This window comes from Pygocentrus nattereri, chromosome 30, assembly GCF_015220715.1.
Source record: "Pygocentrus nattereri isolate fPygNat1 chromosome 30, fPygNat1.pri, whole genome shotgun sequence".
Taxonomy (NCBI): Eukaryota; Metazoa; Chordata; class Actinopteri; order Characiformes; family Serrasalmidae; genus Pygocentrus; species Pygocentrus nattereri.
Window position 1 is genome coordinate 19572572 of NC_051240.1, and position 14024 is coordinate 19586595.

Here is a 14024-nt window from a genome sequence, read left to right on the forward strand (position 1 = left end):
AGGCTTTTGCTGGGACGTCCAGACAGCAGGGCATTACAGTGTCCAGCCTTGAAGTGATAAATGCATGAACTAGCTTTTCTGCATCCTGTAGAGATAATGAATTTCTTAATTTAGCGATATTGCGGAGATGCAGGAAGGCTGTTCTAGTGATATTAGTCATATGTGTGTCGAAGGAGAGATCAGCGTCTATCATGACACCAAGATTTTTAACAGATAGGCTTGATGAAACTGAGAGATTGTTAAGTTTTAGTGTTGAGTTAGACAGTTTGTGTCTGGCTAATTTTGGACCAAGAAGCAGGACCTCTGTTTTATCTGAGTTAAGTAACAGAAAATTATTTGACATCCAATCTTTTATGTCTTTTATACAGTCCTCAATCTTGGCAAGTTTAATTTTATCATCCGGTTTACTTGATATGTATAACTGAGTGTCATCTGCATAACAGTGGAAATTTATGCCGTGTTTACTGATAATGGTGCCTAGTGGTAGCATATATATTGTAAATAATATAGGTCCTAAAACAGAACCTTGTGGAACACCATACATTACTTTTGCACGAACAGATGATTCACCCTTTACATTAACAAACTGATATCGATCGGTGAGGTAGGACCTGAACCAGGAAAGAGCTGTTCCTGTTACCCCTACAAGGTTTTCTAGTCTATCTAGTAGGATAGCGTGGTCTATTGTGTCGAATGCTGCACTAAGGTCAAGGAGGACTAACAACGACACATTTCCTTGGTCAGTGAATAATAGAAGATCATTTATAATTTTTTACTAATGCTGTTTCTGTACTATGATGTGGCCTAAAACCAGACTGAAATTTTTCATGTAGATTATTCCTATGCAAATAAGGGCTTAATTGTTTTGCTACCACTTTTTCCAGGATCTTAGATATGAAGGGGAGATTTGAGATGGGTCTATAATTTGATAGTTCACAGGGATCGAGGTTAGCTTTCTTAATCAGCGGTCTAATTACTGCAAGTTTAAAAGTTTTTGGGATGTATCCGAGGCTAAGAGAGGAGTTTATTATTGACAGAATAGGCTTAGTTATTTCTGGTAAGATTTCCTTGAGTAGACCTGTAGGGATCGGGTCCAGAATACAGGTCGATGGTTTTGCAGAAGAGACTATTTTGATTAGTTCATTTTCTTGGAGTAGTATAGTAAATAGTAATGTGTAGCCTCGATACAGAAACATGTGGCTTCAGTCTATTAATTTGTGGCCTCAGTATAGTATATTGTGGACTCAATACAGTAAATATACGCCTGTATATAGTAATTTATGGCCTTACTATTATCATTCATGGCCTTCATACAGTAAACGGTGGCCTTAATATAGTAAAGTGTGTCTCAATTGTAGTAATATAGTAACATAATAACTCGTGGCCTCCATTTATTAATTTGCGACCACGTCTTATTCAGAAGTAATCACTAAGTCACCTTAGGCCCTTCTTGCTACTCCTGTCGGTGGATTCTGAGAGCTTGTATTTGAGTCCAGCCCTCTAGCGCGTAAGAAGAAGAAGAAGAAGAAGCAAACGCCGAATTACGTAATCCGAACATGAAGCGTTGCGCCTTTTCCAGCAGGCGGCGCCCGTCAGCCCGTCAGCCCAGAGTAACCTGGAGGAGGGGAGGAAGCGGAGCAGAGGCGCATCGGGAGGAGACGCAGCGTTAAATCCGGCCGCGGCTGAATCAGGTAAGATTTTCCAGAGATGTGTTGAAAGAAAGCGACGCAGGTGCGACCTACTGTGGCCACAGGTGCTGATTCTTAAGCTTTCACGTCATCCGTGTTTTAATAAGCCGTGTTTTTCCGCAGCTGAGCCCTCGGCGGGGACGCTCGCTAGCGCGGTTAGCACGGTTAGCACGGTTAGCTTTACAGTGATGCTGCTTTTGTTACCAGGCGACCAGCGTCGAGCCGCCCCGCAGAAAAGCGGCTCAAATACAACTCGCCCCTCGTTTAATGCGAGTATACGCGGACAGCAGCGTCCCAGAAGGATGCCTAAAGGGCGTGTGATGAAAGGCCGTCGGAGGGGCGCCGAAATCGCCGAGCGGTGGATGTTTTGTTAGCATTTAGCCGCGGAACGGCAACTATAACCATAAGAACCAAACCCCGAGAGGAGCCGAGCAGCTGTCCGCGGTGGGATCGGGGCCGAGGCCACAGCAGCTCCACTATAGCGAGAGAACCCGGTTCTGAGCACGAAACTAGGGAAGCCTGACTGTGCGGACACATCGGCTGTGACGTTGAAAGACGCCCCTTGTCCAGTTTATCAGCCCCACTGACTGTATAGCTGCACTCTGTAGTTCTACAGTTACAGACTGTAGTCCATCTGTTTCTCTGATACTCTGTTACCCTGTTCTTCAGTGGTCAGGACCCCCACAGGATCATTCTCAGCACTGCAGTGACCTGACCTGATGGTGCTGTGTTGTGCTAGTACAGGTGGATCTGACACAGCAGCACTGCTGGACTTTCTTGACACCGTGTCCACCCGCTGTCCACTCTGCTAGACACGCCAACCTTGCAGATGTGAAGTCAGAGACAAATGCTCATCACAGAGAGACAAAATCCCTCTACTTAGGTTCCCCTGTGTGTTCTGGCTTTCAGTATCTGCTGTTTTCTCTTGTCTGCTGAATGAGGAGCAGCTATCAGAAAACCTAATTCAACCCCAATATATCATTCATATAGTGAGAGTCCAGTGCAGTCATGGGATCGCAGTGCGGCCTCCTGGTAGGGGGGAATTTCCCCGTTTCTGATGTAGTTTATAATAAAAACAAAGCATTTTTGTTTGGTTTATACGTCATATTTTAATAGTGCTGGACATGCATCCTGATATGAAGCATCCAGGTTTTAACAGTCAAGGCTCCCCTTGAAGCTGAAGATGTTATGTAGAGGTAGCATGAACACACACAGGTTCCTAACAGCTCCTAAATCTCTTCTTGGACAGATTATGACTGAAAAAATCTGTCGGCATCAAGTGCCGGGCTTTAATGCCCTTATATACACTGTAGTTTGGAATCGCCTTGTCATTAATAATCGACGTTTGATTTGATAGTAATTTATAGATTGAAAGTGTGGATTCACGTATTGCAGACACCAGAAGCTGTTCTGAAAAGGTTTATTCAGTATCGCATTATTTTGGGAGGAACAAAGCTATTTTATCTGCCTCAAGATCTGAGCGCTTCTCAGATATGAGGCGTTTTAATTATTTAGTTATTATCAAATTCTCAAATCATCCACAGCTCTGTTGGGTTGTTGTGATTGTAAGCAGCGATTTGAGTTAACAGGTAGTGTATCTAACATTAGTACATCTAAGGTTGGGCTAGCAGTCAGTTAATGTGCCTCGACCTCCAGCATGAGCAAATTCTTAACCTGCATCTTTGTCTTATTTCTTCTTTACAGCAACTTCTACAGTAAAGCTCACACGTCAAACATGTCTGCCGAGCCCAACTATCGCCGAACTAAGCCTGGTAGGTTATTCCCTTTAAAAGGGTAGGTTGTGATATGATCATTAAGACCCTGCCACATATTTTCCATTTGCTGAGAGGTTCCTTCATGTATGGCAGATCTGAGGGGAGTGTCCCGTCATTGGTTTTGGGAGGTGAAGATGTTTGTGATCACAAATGAACATGAATATTAGAAATATTGTTACTTTAGATTCAGGTACTGTACCGAACAGATTCCTCAATGTTCTCATTAACTGCTCTGTTTGCTTAGAGCAACATGAGTTTTTGGAGCATTTATCCTTTAAATGTGACCTTGTTTCCTGTTTAAGCTTGAGATTATGATTTTCTTAACTTATAACCAACGTAGGGGTATTAATGACTGCATGGTGTGGCTTTTATTTTGTGATACAAGTTGTAAACGTAGGGACGATGCTAGAAAATTGTCACTCTTGGGGAATTATTACATTCATAAGAGCTGAGTAGTCAAAGGTTTTTGTGTATATCTTATATGTACACGTGAGTCTCTTGTATAAATTAAGCACAATAACTACCATTTTACCTGCTAATGAGTCACTCTTTTCCTTTTCCTGTCATTTTACTCTTTTATTATTGGATTTGTGAATCTGTGATTTGTATATGCCTTCCTTCAAGTGTAACTGTTTATGATGTGAAAGTTAATTTAAAAAAAATAAAAACCGGAAAGTAAGAGTGGCACCAAAAGGGTGTTACATCACCCCTGACTATAGGGTCAAAATAATCACTAAACTGGTAACAATGATGATTATTATCAATGTTGTTTTGGTCTGCAACTTGAATTTGGACTGCAGTTCTTGACTTGAATATCATTCAATGTCATTGCAGGAATGAGAACCAGTGTTCCTAGCGCAAATGGTGCAGCTGGTCCCGCATCACAGATTCCTGGTTTGTCACAAAGTGCTGACATCGCACCTGAGGAGAAAACCAAAGGACGGCGAGTAGGGATTCAGGCCACTGATTCAGACTATGTTAAACTGGCAAAGCAAGGAGGACACAAGGGTAAATAATTCCTTAATTTTTGGGCGACCTCAACTAGTTTAAGTATGTGCTTTCATGTGTGACACGTTGAGACGTTTTTTCTTTTCTGATCAATTTTTTGTTGTAGGTTTATTGTCTCATGATGCTGATGAGGATGCTGAAGCTAAGTCCGGCTCAGTCAGCCGCCCTGACTGGTTGGGTGGGACAGATGGTCAGCAAAGGTGAGATTTAATACTTGAAATTCCACTGTCCTGTCAAATTGGTCAACAGACATGGATGTGTTTGGAGTAAGATTGGAACAGGAACATTGGAAGTATACAAATTCTGGGCAAGGAGCCTCTTTATGGATGTTACGTACACTATATTGCCAGTAGTATTCATTCACCCATCCAAATAATTGAACTCGGGTGTTCCAATCACTTCCATGGCCACAGTTGTATAAAACCGAGCCCCTAGACCTGCAGACTGCTTCTACAGACATTAGTGAAAGAATGGATGCTGAGGCTCATAGTGCGCAGAGGTCGCCAACTTTCTGCAGAGTCAATCACTACAGACCTCCAAACTTCATGTGGCCTTCAGGTTAGCACAATAATAGAATAGAATAGAATAGAATAGAATTTAGAACCATTTGTCTCTGTGTTTGCACACTGAAATTAGACCTCTGCATTTAACCCATCCTTGCAGTGAAACACCCACATACATGCACACTAGTGAACACACACTAGGGGACACTGAGCACACTTGCCTGGAGCAGTGGGCAGCCCTATCCATTGTACCGAGGGAGCAATTGGGGGTTAGGTGCCTCCCTCAAGGGCACTTCAGTCATGGACTGTCAGCCAAGGGGATCGAACTGACAACCTTCCGGTCACAGGGCTGGTTCCTTACCTCTAGCCCATGCGTAGAGAGCTTCATGGAATGGGTTTCCATGTCCGAGCAGCTGCATCCAAGCCTTACATCACCATGTGCAATGCAAAGCATTGAGTGCAGTGGTGTAAAGCGCCACCACTGGGCTCTAGAGCAGTGGAGATTTGTTCTTTGAAGTGATGAATCGTGCTTCTCTGTCTGGCAGTTCAATGGAAGTTTGGTGGAGGGGGGATTATTGTGTGGGGGGTTTTCAGGAGTTGGGCTCGGCCCCTTCGTTCCAGTGAGAGGAGCTCCTAATGCTTCAGCACCAGGCCTTCTCATCCAACATCAGTGTCTGACCTCACAAATGTGCTTCTGGAAGAACGGTCAGAAATTCCCATAAACACACTGCTGACCCTTGTGGAAAGCCTTCCCAGAACATTTGAAGCTGTTGTAGCTGCAAAGGGTGGGCCGACATCATATTAAACCCTATAGATTAAGAATGAGATGTCACTCAAGTTCATATGCGTATGAAGGCAGACGAGCGAATACTTTTGGCAGTATGGTGTATGTTTTTATAGGGTTCTTGTGCAACACGCTGTACACTGAATGTTTATTAATGCAAATTATTTGGCTTGTATGCACACAGTTTGCAGATGTGAAGCACCTTAGGGACCTTGCTTGTAACCCACCCGTGCACTAACTCGCTCACATTTAGTAGGCTGAAGGTTCTTCACACTCATATACACACATTAGCACTCGTATAGCCTTTGATGCTTCTTAAAAGTGGTGCTTTGCGTCAATGACCCTGTTTGCCCTTGTTTGAAGATCACTTCAGTCCTTTTATTCAAGTTTCATTATTACAGGCATAACTTTAACTGTTCTTGCACTGTTGTATGGAAATGTTTGGTCACATGTTTTGTTGATTTGCTAAGTGAAAATAAGTGAACACATCCTTTACAGAGAACACACTTCTGTACATTTTAATGCACAATTACTGTTTGTGCCAAATCTAAAATATTAGGGGGAAAAAGTGGCCTGTGCAAAGGTTGTGACACATCATATACGCTGATCAGGCATAACATTGTGACCTCCTCATCGTTTCTACCCTCATTGTCCACTTTATCAGCTCCACTTACTGTATAGCTGCTCTCTGTAGTTCTACAGTTACAGACTGTAGTCCATCTGTTTCTCTGATACTCTGTTACCCTGTTCTTCAGTGGTCAGGACCCCCATGGACCCTCACAGGACCCTCACAAAACTGACGTCGTGGTGGTGTGTTAGTGTGTGTTGTGCTGGTCTGAGTGGATCAGACACAGCAGTGCTGCTGGGGGTTTTAAACACTGTGTCCACTCACTGTCCACTCTATTAGACACTCCTACCTGGTCAGTCCACCTTGTAGATGTAAAGTCAGAGGCGACAGCTCATCTGCTGCCGCACAGTTTGTGTTGGTCATCCTCTAGTCCTTCATCAGTGGTCACAGGACGCTGCCCACAGGACGCTGCCCACAGGACGCTGTTGGCTGGATATTTTTTATTGGGGGACTATTCTCAGTCCAGCAGTGACACAGAGTTTTACTGCAGTGCTGAGAATGACCCACCACCCAAATAGTACCTGCTCTTTGAGGGTCCATGAGGGTCCTGACCACTGAAGAACAGGGTAACAGAGTATCAGAGAAACAGATGGACTACAGTCTGTAACTGTAGAACTACAGAGTGCAGCTATACGGTCAGTGGAGCTGATAAAGTGGACAGTGAGTGTAGAAACAAGGAGGTGGTCAGAATGTTATACCTGATGGGTGTTTATGGTAACAAAATTTCATATTCAGCACCAAACGTGATATGTTACCTTTTATGCGTGGCACAATGTATATGTTCCCTGAACAATATTTGAAGGTGAGGCCAATTAAAACTCTCCAGTCTGGTGGCCTGTAAGGCTGGGCTAGTGTCACAGTGATTTTGTGCTTGCAGCCAAGGTAAAGCAACCTCGCAGAGGCTGGTGGCCCCGTTTGGGACTGATGACTGTTCAGCATGGGAGAAGGAGTCAGATGATGCTGATAAAAGACAGGTGAAAGGAGCAGCCGCGTCAGTGCCACCATTCTGCATCCCATTCTTTCTTTACCAAATCCCCTCTCATGCTTTCTCCTGCGCCCATGTCATTCATAGCCTTTCAGTTACAGTCTCCATGTGGTGAATCGTTTTAAGGATTTTTTTATTTGCTTGCCTGTTTGATTTGTTTTGCCATAACAAAAACAATCTTGTTTATTACCAGTTCTTCTGATTTTTATTTTGGTTTTTTGTTTGTGTGGTTGATTTTTTTTTTTTTTTTTTTCTGTCTTTGAATCTGTTCAAATGATGGATTTGCTATCAACTAATCTTTTATTTCCACATTTTGAAACTAATCCAGGTTTGGCTGGTGATTTTATTTTTTCTTTCTGCTTACTCACATACACTGATTGAGCATAGGACATTCATAATATATCTGTATATGTAACCACTAAGGAGGTAGAGACTTTAGGTGACAATTACTGTCTGGTTTATTCTCTAGTACTGAGTTGAATTGTTGGCTTCAGCTTTCTAATGCTTATAATTGGATGTTGTGCCAGTAAGCAAGATGCTCTCTGTTCCTCACAGGGTGTGAAAAAGCTTCTGCATTAGTTTCATCTCAACCCAACTTAACCAGCCCATGAGACCGTAATCTACGTCATTGTGTAATGGGATTCAGTGGAAGTGGACAGTCTGTTCCACATGCATCATTTCACAATGGGAACATAAGGAATAATGAACTTTCATTAGTGCCTGTTTTAAAGCTTTTTTGCTGTTATTTAATGGACTTTTTCTGATGGTTTTTCCTATATTTGAATTGCATTCTATGGCCTTTTTTATTTTAATGTCTTTGCTTATTGTGTTTATTCATCTAGAACATATTAATCATTTCATCTCCATCACACTTCAATCATAGCCTCTTTCAAAGGGAAAACCAGATAGTGGAATGATGTCTATCTCTTCTGTCCTGCAGAAATCAATGGTCAGTCCTACTAGCAAGGACATGGAGAATCTCTCCTTAAACCAGAAGGACATTGAGGAGACCAACAAGTATAAAAGGAGGTGTGTATCGTAATTTTTTTTACCATAACCCCAAATTTTAATAACCTCAGATTTACCATGTCTTTGTCAATAATCCACTTAATTCCTTGTAAAGCTAAGAGTTTTTTTTAGTTACCCTTATTAGTTCAAAAACTTAACTCTGCTTTTAACCCATCCGTGCAGTATTAACACCCGCGTACACACTACTGAATGTACACACACTAGGGGGCAGTGAGCATGCTTGCCCGGAGTGGTAGGCGGCCCTAGCTGCGGCACCGGGAGAGCAGTTGGGAGTTAGGTTCCCAGCCCACAACTGATACCATGTTCAGTTTTTACAAAATCCAGCACCCTGAAAGAGTGATATGATAAATCTAGTATTATAGTGTATGTTACTTGTTTTTGCATTACATTTTACTGTGCAGGTCACATGATAAGAAGACCGTAGCTCCTGTCAGCATGTCCAAGCTGTTGAGCTTCGGTTATATGGAGGATGACCAGAAGTCTCCAGATGATGATTCCTCAAGTAAGACGCCTTGTTTTAGATCAGTGTGGGGATATAAGGAATGCACTTATATTTATAGCAGTTATTGCCTTGCTTAGCTGATGAGTGGAATCAGGTATGCTTAATAAGGAACAATGCCAAAGCCGGCAGTGCTGTGTCCCAGAGGGAACCCCATTTTGACACCTGCTCCACAGTTGCAGTCTGGTAATTTGTCATATAGTGTATATTCTGTGAACTTGGCTAGACTACTCATCATTTTCAGTCTGCCCATTCTCCTCTGACCTCTCACATCAACAAGGCGTTTTCGTCCACACGACTGACCGCTCACTGGATATTCCCTCTTTTTCGGACCGTTCTCTGTGAACCCTAGAGATGGTTGTGTGTGAAAATCCCAGCAGATCAGCAGTTTCTGAAATACTCAGACCAGCCCGTCTGGCACCAACAACCACGCCACGTTCAAAGCCCCTTAAATCAGCAGGTCGTCTTGACCACCTCTACACGCCTAAATGCACTGAGCTGCGGCCGTGTGATGTTAAATGTGATTTGTGTTAACAAGCAACTGAACACTGTACCTAATAAAGTGGCAGGTGAGTGTATGTTGTATTTAGCTCACATGTTTTTGTTAGTTTTTTGTTTTTTTAGCATTCACTGATTTAATCATTATTAAGTGAAAATCACATTAAATAATGATATTGTATAGCTCAGCATCTTTTGATAATAAACATTTTTATAAGGCGTAGCATTTGCCCGATACTGATAATGGTATCGATGCATCTATAATGTTCTCCCTAGACATCTGTTGACCGATTAAGAATGGAGATGCTTTGAAGCAGCTGCACATGAACCTAATGTCATCATGCCTATTGCCAAGCATCAAATAGAAGGGTATAAAGCCCCCCCAGAATTAGGCTGTAAAGCAGTGGAACTGTGTTGACTGAAGAGATGGAGCTCCATCCAGTACATTTGGGAAGAGTTGGATTGATACAGAATTGATCATTTAACATCAGTGCCTGACCTCACTATTTCCCTTGTGGTTGAATGCAATCAGATCTTCACAGCAATGTTCACACATCTAGTGTGAGGCCTTCCCAATAGATTAGAGGCTGTTACTGCAGCAAAGAGGCACAAATTCCCCTTTAATACCCTTTAATTCAGAAGAAAAATTGAATGAGCAGATGTCCACAAACGTTTGGACATGTGATGTATTAGATGAGATTTTGCCGAATGGTTTGAAACGGTGTGTGTCTTCTGTGGTTTAGGTATGACCTCGGAGCAGACCAGCACAATTGCCCCAGAGGATGAGCTGGAGTAGAAACAGAAGGAGAAGGCAGCTTCCACTCGAGTCGTGCAGGTGGCCAACCCACCATTCCCCACCCTGTATTCTTCCTATTTATGCAAGGTTCTTTTAGTCATCGTTATCTTTTGAAGTCATTTGTGTCATGCTTACATATCTAATGGTGCTTGTGGTCTTAAAAGTTCTAAGCCCCTTTGAAATGACATGTTATTTGTTGCCAACACAAGTAGGAACCATACTATACCTGCAGCACAGAGTTAAGCCTTTTAGGCACTGATTCAGCCATTGGCCCAGGTTTTCATTTTTCATACATTTCACCACCTGAGGATATGTTAAAATACTTTTTTTTTTTTCTGTCTTTTTTTTTTTTTAGATATTTATTTATATTTTTCTACTGACAAGAAACGCATAATCTTCTTATATATCCGACACAGACGTGCTGCAGCCACAGGCAGACTCCGACCTTTTTCCGCCTCTCGTTTGGAAACACATGCCAAAAAACATGTGTGCCGATTACTAGTCCTCATCACTGTCACTACTGCACTAGAACTGGGATGAAAGTGTGTGTCAAGACCTTTCAGGGGGTTCAGGGAGTTTGCGATCGTGAATGTCTTGTTGTTCAATATTGTTTTCGGTGTGATGGTAAATACTTTTTTCTTAGATTCAGGTTCAGATTCAGTAGATGTGCTACACTGAGTTTAACTCTATATGGGTTTTTCTCTCCTTAAACCATGTTTACAGTTACTGTCAATTAATGTTGACTATTGATAGCTGAATAAATGTGCATGTGCATGGAAACCGGTTTGTTCTGAAGCCTTTTGTTTTGTTTTGTTGTTGTTTAGTTGGTGGTGCATCTGCGTTGCTGAAAAGCTTTAAGCTGGATATAAAGCTTATAGGCTGCTTTCCCAGAAAAAAAGGATTTCCACTAGTTTTTCAAAATTTTAGGGTAACTAAGCTGTCAAGTTCTAAACAAAGTCGTTCAGAGTGGTTTGGTGTGAAATGAACTGTTCTCTGTCAGAATTTGTTCACAGTGGTGATGATGGGGAAGCAGATGTGTGAAGCGTTAAATGATCCTAAAAGCTGCATCGCAATGTTATTTCATGAAATGGTTCTGAATACACAACAGACGTTGGCTGTGATGGATCTCTGCCTTTCGGGGCACTGATGAGCACGCCAGCTATTTTTCTCTTAAAGTCGTTATAGTAATAGTGTTCCAGAGTGATTTTGAGGGTGCCATAGTCTTCCAAAATGTACTTATCATTTTTAATGAACACCATAGAGCAGCTTAGTTTTTGTTCTTTTCTCCTGGTCCTCATCCTCCAGTTTTATTTTTGTTTTGTCAATGTCTACGTCAATAGCCCAGTCCAAAAAGGCATGCTGAACCCCTGCAGCCATCCTCAAACTCCACACTTTGCATCTTAATGACCTGAAAGTTAGGTTAGTTAAGCTGAAAGTCTGAGAATTCAGTGGATTCCCCTTTAAGCCGAGACAAAAAAAAAAAGATTTTCACTGGTGATTCACTATTGATGTCACTATTTAGTCTAAGACTAGGATTCAGCCTGGTCTGGGAGACCAGCTGTGTAGGTTAGATCCTCCTTCTTTAAAGAGATCAAATGAAAATGTATTTGTACACAAAATATGTTTAAGTGAAATGTTGAAATCGAAGAGGTGGAATGAAATAGAAAGTCTCAGTAACATTATTTTCTACATGCACAGTAGAAATTGATTAGTAGATTGTCTTTTAATGTGGCTTTACTCCAGACCACAGTTTCTCCACGGCCTCTCTCTTAATTACTCTCCAGCTTTGCACTCCCATGTTTTGTTTCTCCTGGGTTTACTCAGTGTACCCACAGAGTCACAGGGGGCAGTGCAGCACAACAACTGCAGTACAAGCTGTACACTGGCTTTCAGTTGCTGCATGGTCTTCTAGTATCTGCTGCTTTCCTGTGTCTTGTGATGGAAGGTGCCTGGTACCCAGCACAGTCATATCTCCTTAGCACTTGTTTTTGATTCTGGTGCTACCGTGAGTTCACCCATCTGCAATGCTGAGGTATCATATCTCTCTAACACTGATAGCTATGGATAAAACATTCATATTTACATAAAATCTTACGTAATTTTTTACTGAAAATTTATATTTTTTTGTTTTGAAGAAGCATTACAGGGTCAGGAAAAATAAACACACTAAAAGAGTGTGTGTATGCTGCTGTGATTCATCCTGGAGAAGAGGGGAATTCTGGTCCTGGGTGGCAGCATTCCTTGGTGGTTTTCCTGATCAAGCACACCCGATTCAACCCATCAACTAATTACCAGGTTTGATTGGTGTGTTAGGGCCAGGAATATGGCAATATAATACTTTTTTGGTTTCCCAGCAGTAATGGACCATATTACCTCCTAAACCTCCTATGATCAGGCCTAAGTTAAGGTCTGGCAAGGTGAAGACGAGATTTTTCACAAATTTATATTACTGAAACAAGTCATCATTTGGGGATTACATCATATTTACAGCATCTTCTCTCAAGTTAGTAAATTCTGAACTATCCTGTTACCAAGCAACTGACGATAGTTGCGCAACTGAAATACTTATGAACACTCAAAATAATGGCAAAAATATAATTAGCTAGACAGCTAAAAATGTCAGTCCAAAACTAACATAATAAGCTGGATGTTTCGTAATATTGTTACTGCGTCTGCTGCAGTTTAATAGGACATTGCTGCTCCTCAGTTTCAGTTTCCTTTTCCCACAGCTTTAGCTTTAGCAGTACTTTTCCTAATAAAGAGCCACACATTCATATCTGACTCCTTATTATTCACAGTCATCGCTGCAAGTTTTTATTTGGTGGGTTTTCATGAACATTAACACACACCGTGTCTGGGATCTTTTAACCTGGATAGTTAGAAAAAAAACACATTCGAGAAGCATCAGCAGTGGGTTTTCCAAGTCTTTAAACCAGAAATTCTCACTCGCTTGTTTACAACAGACGAAGCAATGGCTCCATTTTTTAATTTAGGCCAAAATGGCCCTTTAACCTCCTATTCCCCACAGTGGCCTCTATTGGCCATTCTGCATTTTGCTGAGGTGATTTTTATATGCCATTTCATATCCTGTAGGCATTACATTTGCACAATGTTAACTCATTACTTTTAGGGTAACAAAAATGTTTGTTAATTAGATTTTTTTTACAGCTATCACTTTAACTGGACTGTCTTAGATGGTCAGAGAGAAAAGTAAAAGGTAAGGCACCATGCTTGAGTTGAGGACTGGTGACTGGGGGTCACTACACTGGTTCTCATGACTCTATAGAATTCATATCCAGTATGACTCGATCAGAAATAAGCCACTGTTTGAACAGAGGAAGAGGGCGTGGCAGTTTCCTGAAGAGGTATTTAAAAATGTCTTTGGTTAGTTGTTTGCATGCAGGACGTTAATAGAAAAGTACATTTATCCAATACTCTGAACTTTGTAGTATGTAAATACTAGTGTTTAAGCAAAATTCCAATTTCTGCATAATTAAATGTTGAAGATGTAAACAAAGTCATTCAGAGTGTTTGATGTGAAATACTCCATTCTAGAGAAACCTGCTGAGTCAGGACTGTTCACAGTGATGGTGATAGGAACCAGACATCTAAAAGACTCTAAATGCTCCCTCTCAGAACGTTGTTACATGACATTATTATAGATATTACTGTAGAATATAGATTATAGATGCTGGGGATATTGTTTTATGATAGTTTTGAGATTAGATTTTAGACTACAACTTTTTTTGACCCATTTATGGTGGAAAGGTGCATGCAATGCAAAAAGTCTTAGAGGTTTAATCAGAATTTTGTCATGATCAACATTACATA

The 14024-nt window shown here is 41.5% G+C and overlaps 1 protein-coding gene across 1 annotated transcript; it reads left to right on the top strand.

Moving 5' to 3' along the window:
- Nucleotides 1-1579: 1579 nt before the first annotated feature.
- On the top strand, nt 1580-10973 carry c30h7orf57 (chromosome 30 C7orf57 homolog). The gene is made up of 8 exons (XM_017722228.2): nt 1580-1691; nt 3393-3460; nt 4298-4471; nt 4578-4671; nt 7264-7360; nt 8312-8400; nt 8802-8902; nt 10141-10973. Exons 2-8 carry the CDS (start codon nt 3424-3426, stop codon nt 10191-10193), a joined length of 645 nt encoding a protein of 214 aa, XP_017577717.1. The 5' UTR covers nt 1580-1691; nt 3393-3423; the 3' UTR covers nt 10194-10973.
- Nucleotides 10974-14024: the final 3051 nt, after the last annotated feature.

Bases quoted from the DNA above. Each gene is read 5' to 3' on its own strand.
- c30h7orf57 (XM_017722228.2), top strand. From the start codon at position 3,424: ATGTCTGCCGAGCCCAACTATCGCCGAACTAAGCCTG. The intron at 3,461-4,297 runs GTAGGTTATTCC...ATGTCATTGCAG, and splicing joins CTATCGCCGAACTAAGCCTG to GAATGAGAACCAGTGTTCCT. The intron at 4,472-4,577 runs GTAAATAATTCC...TTTTTGTTGTAG, and splicing joins AAAGCAAGGAGGACACAAGG to GTTTATTGTCTCATGATGCT.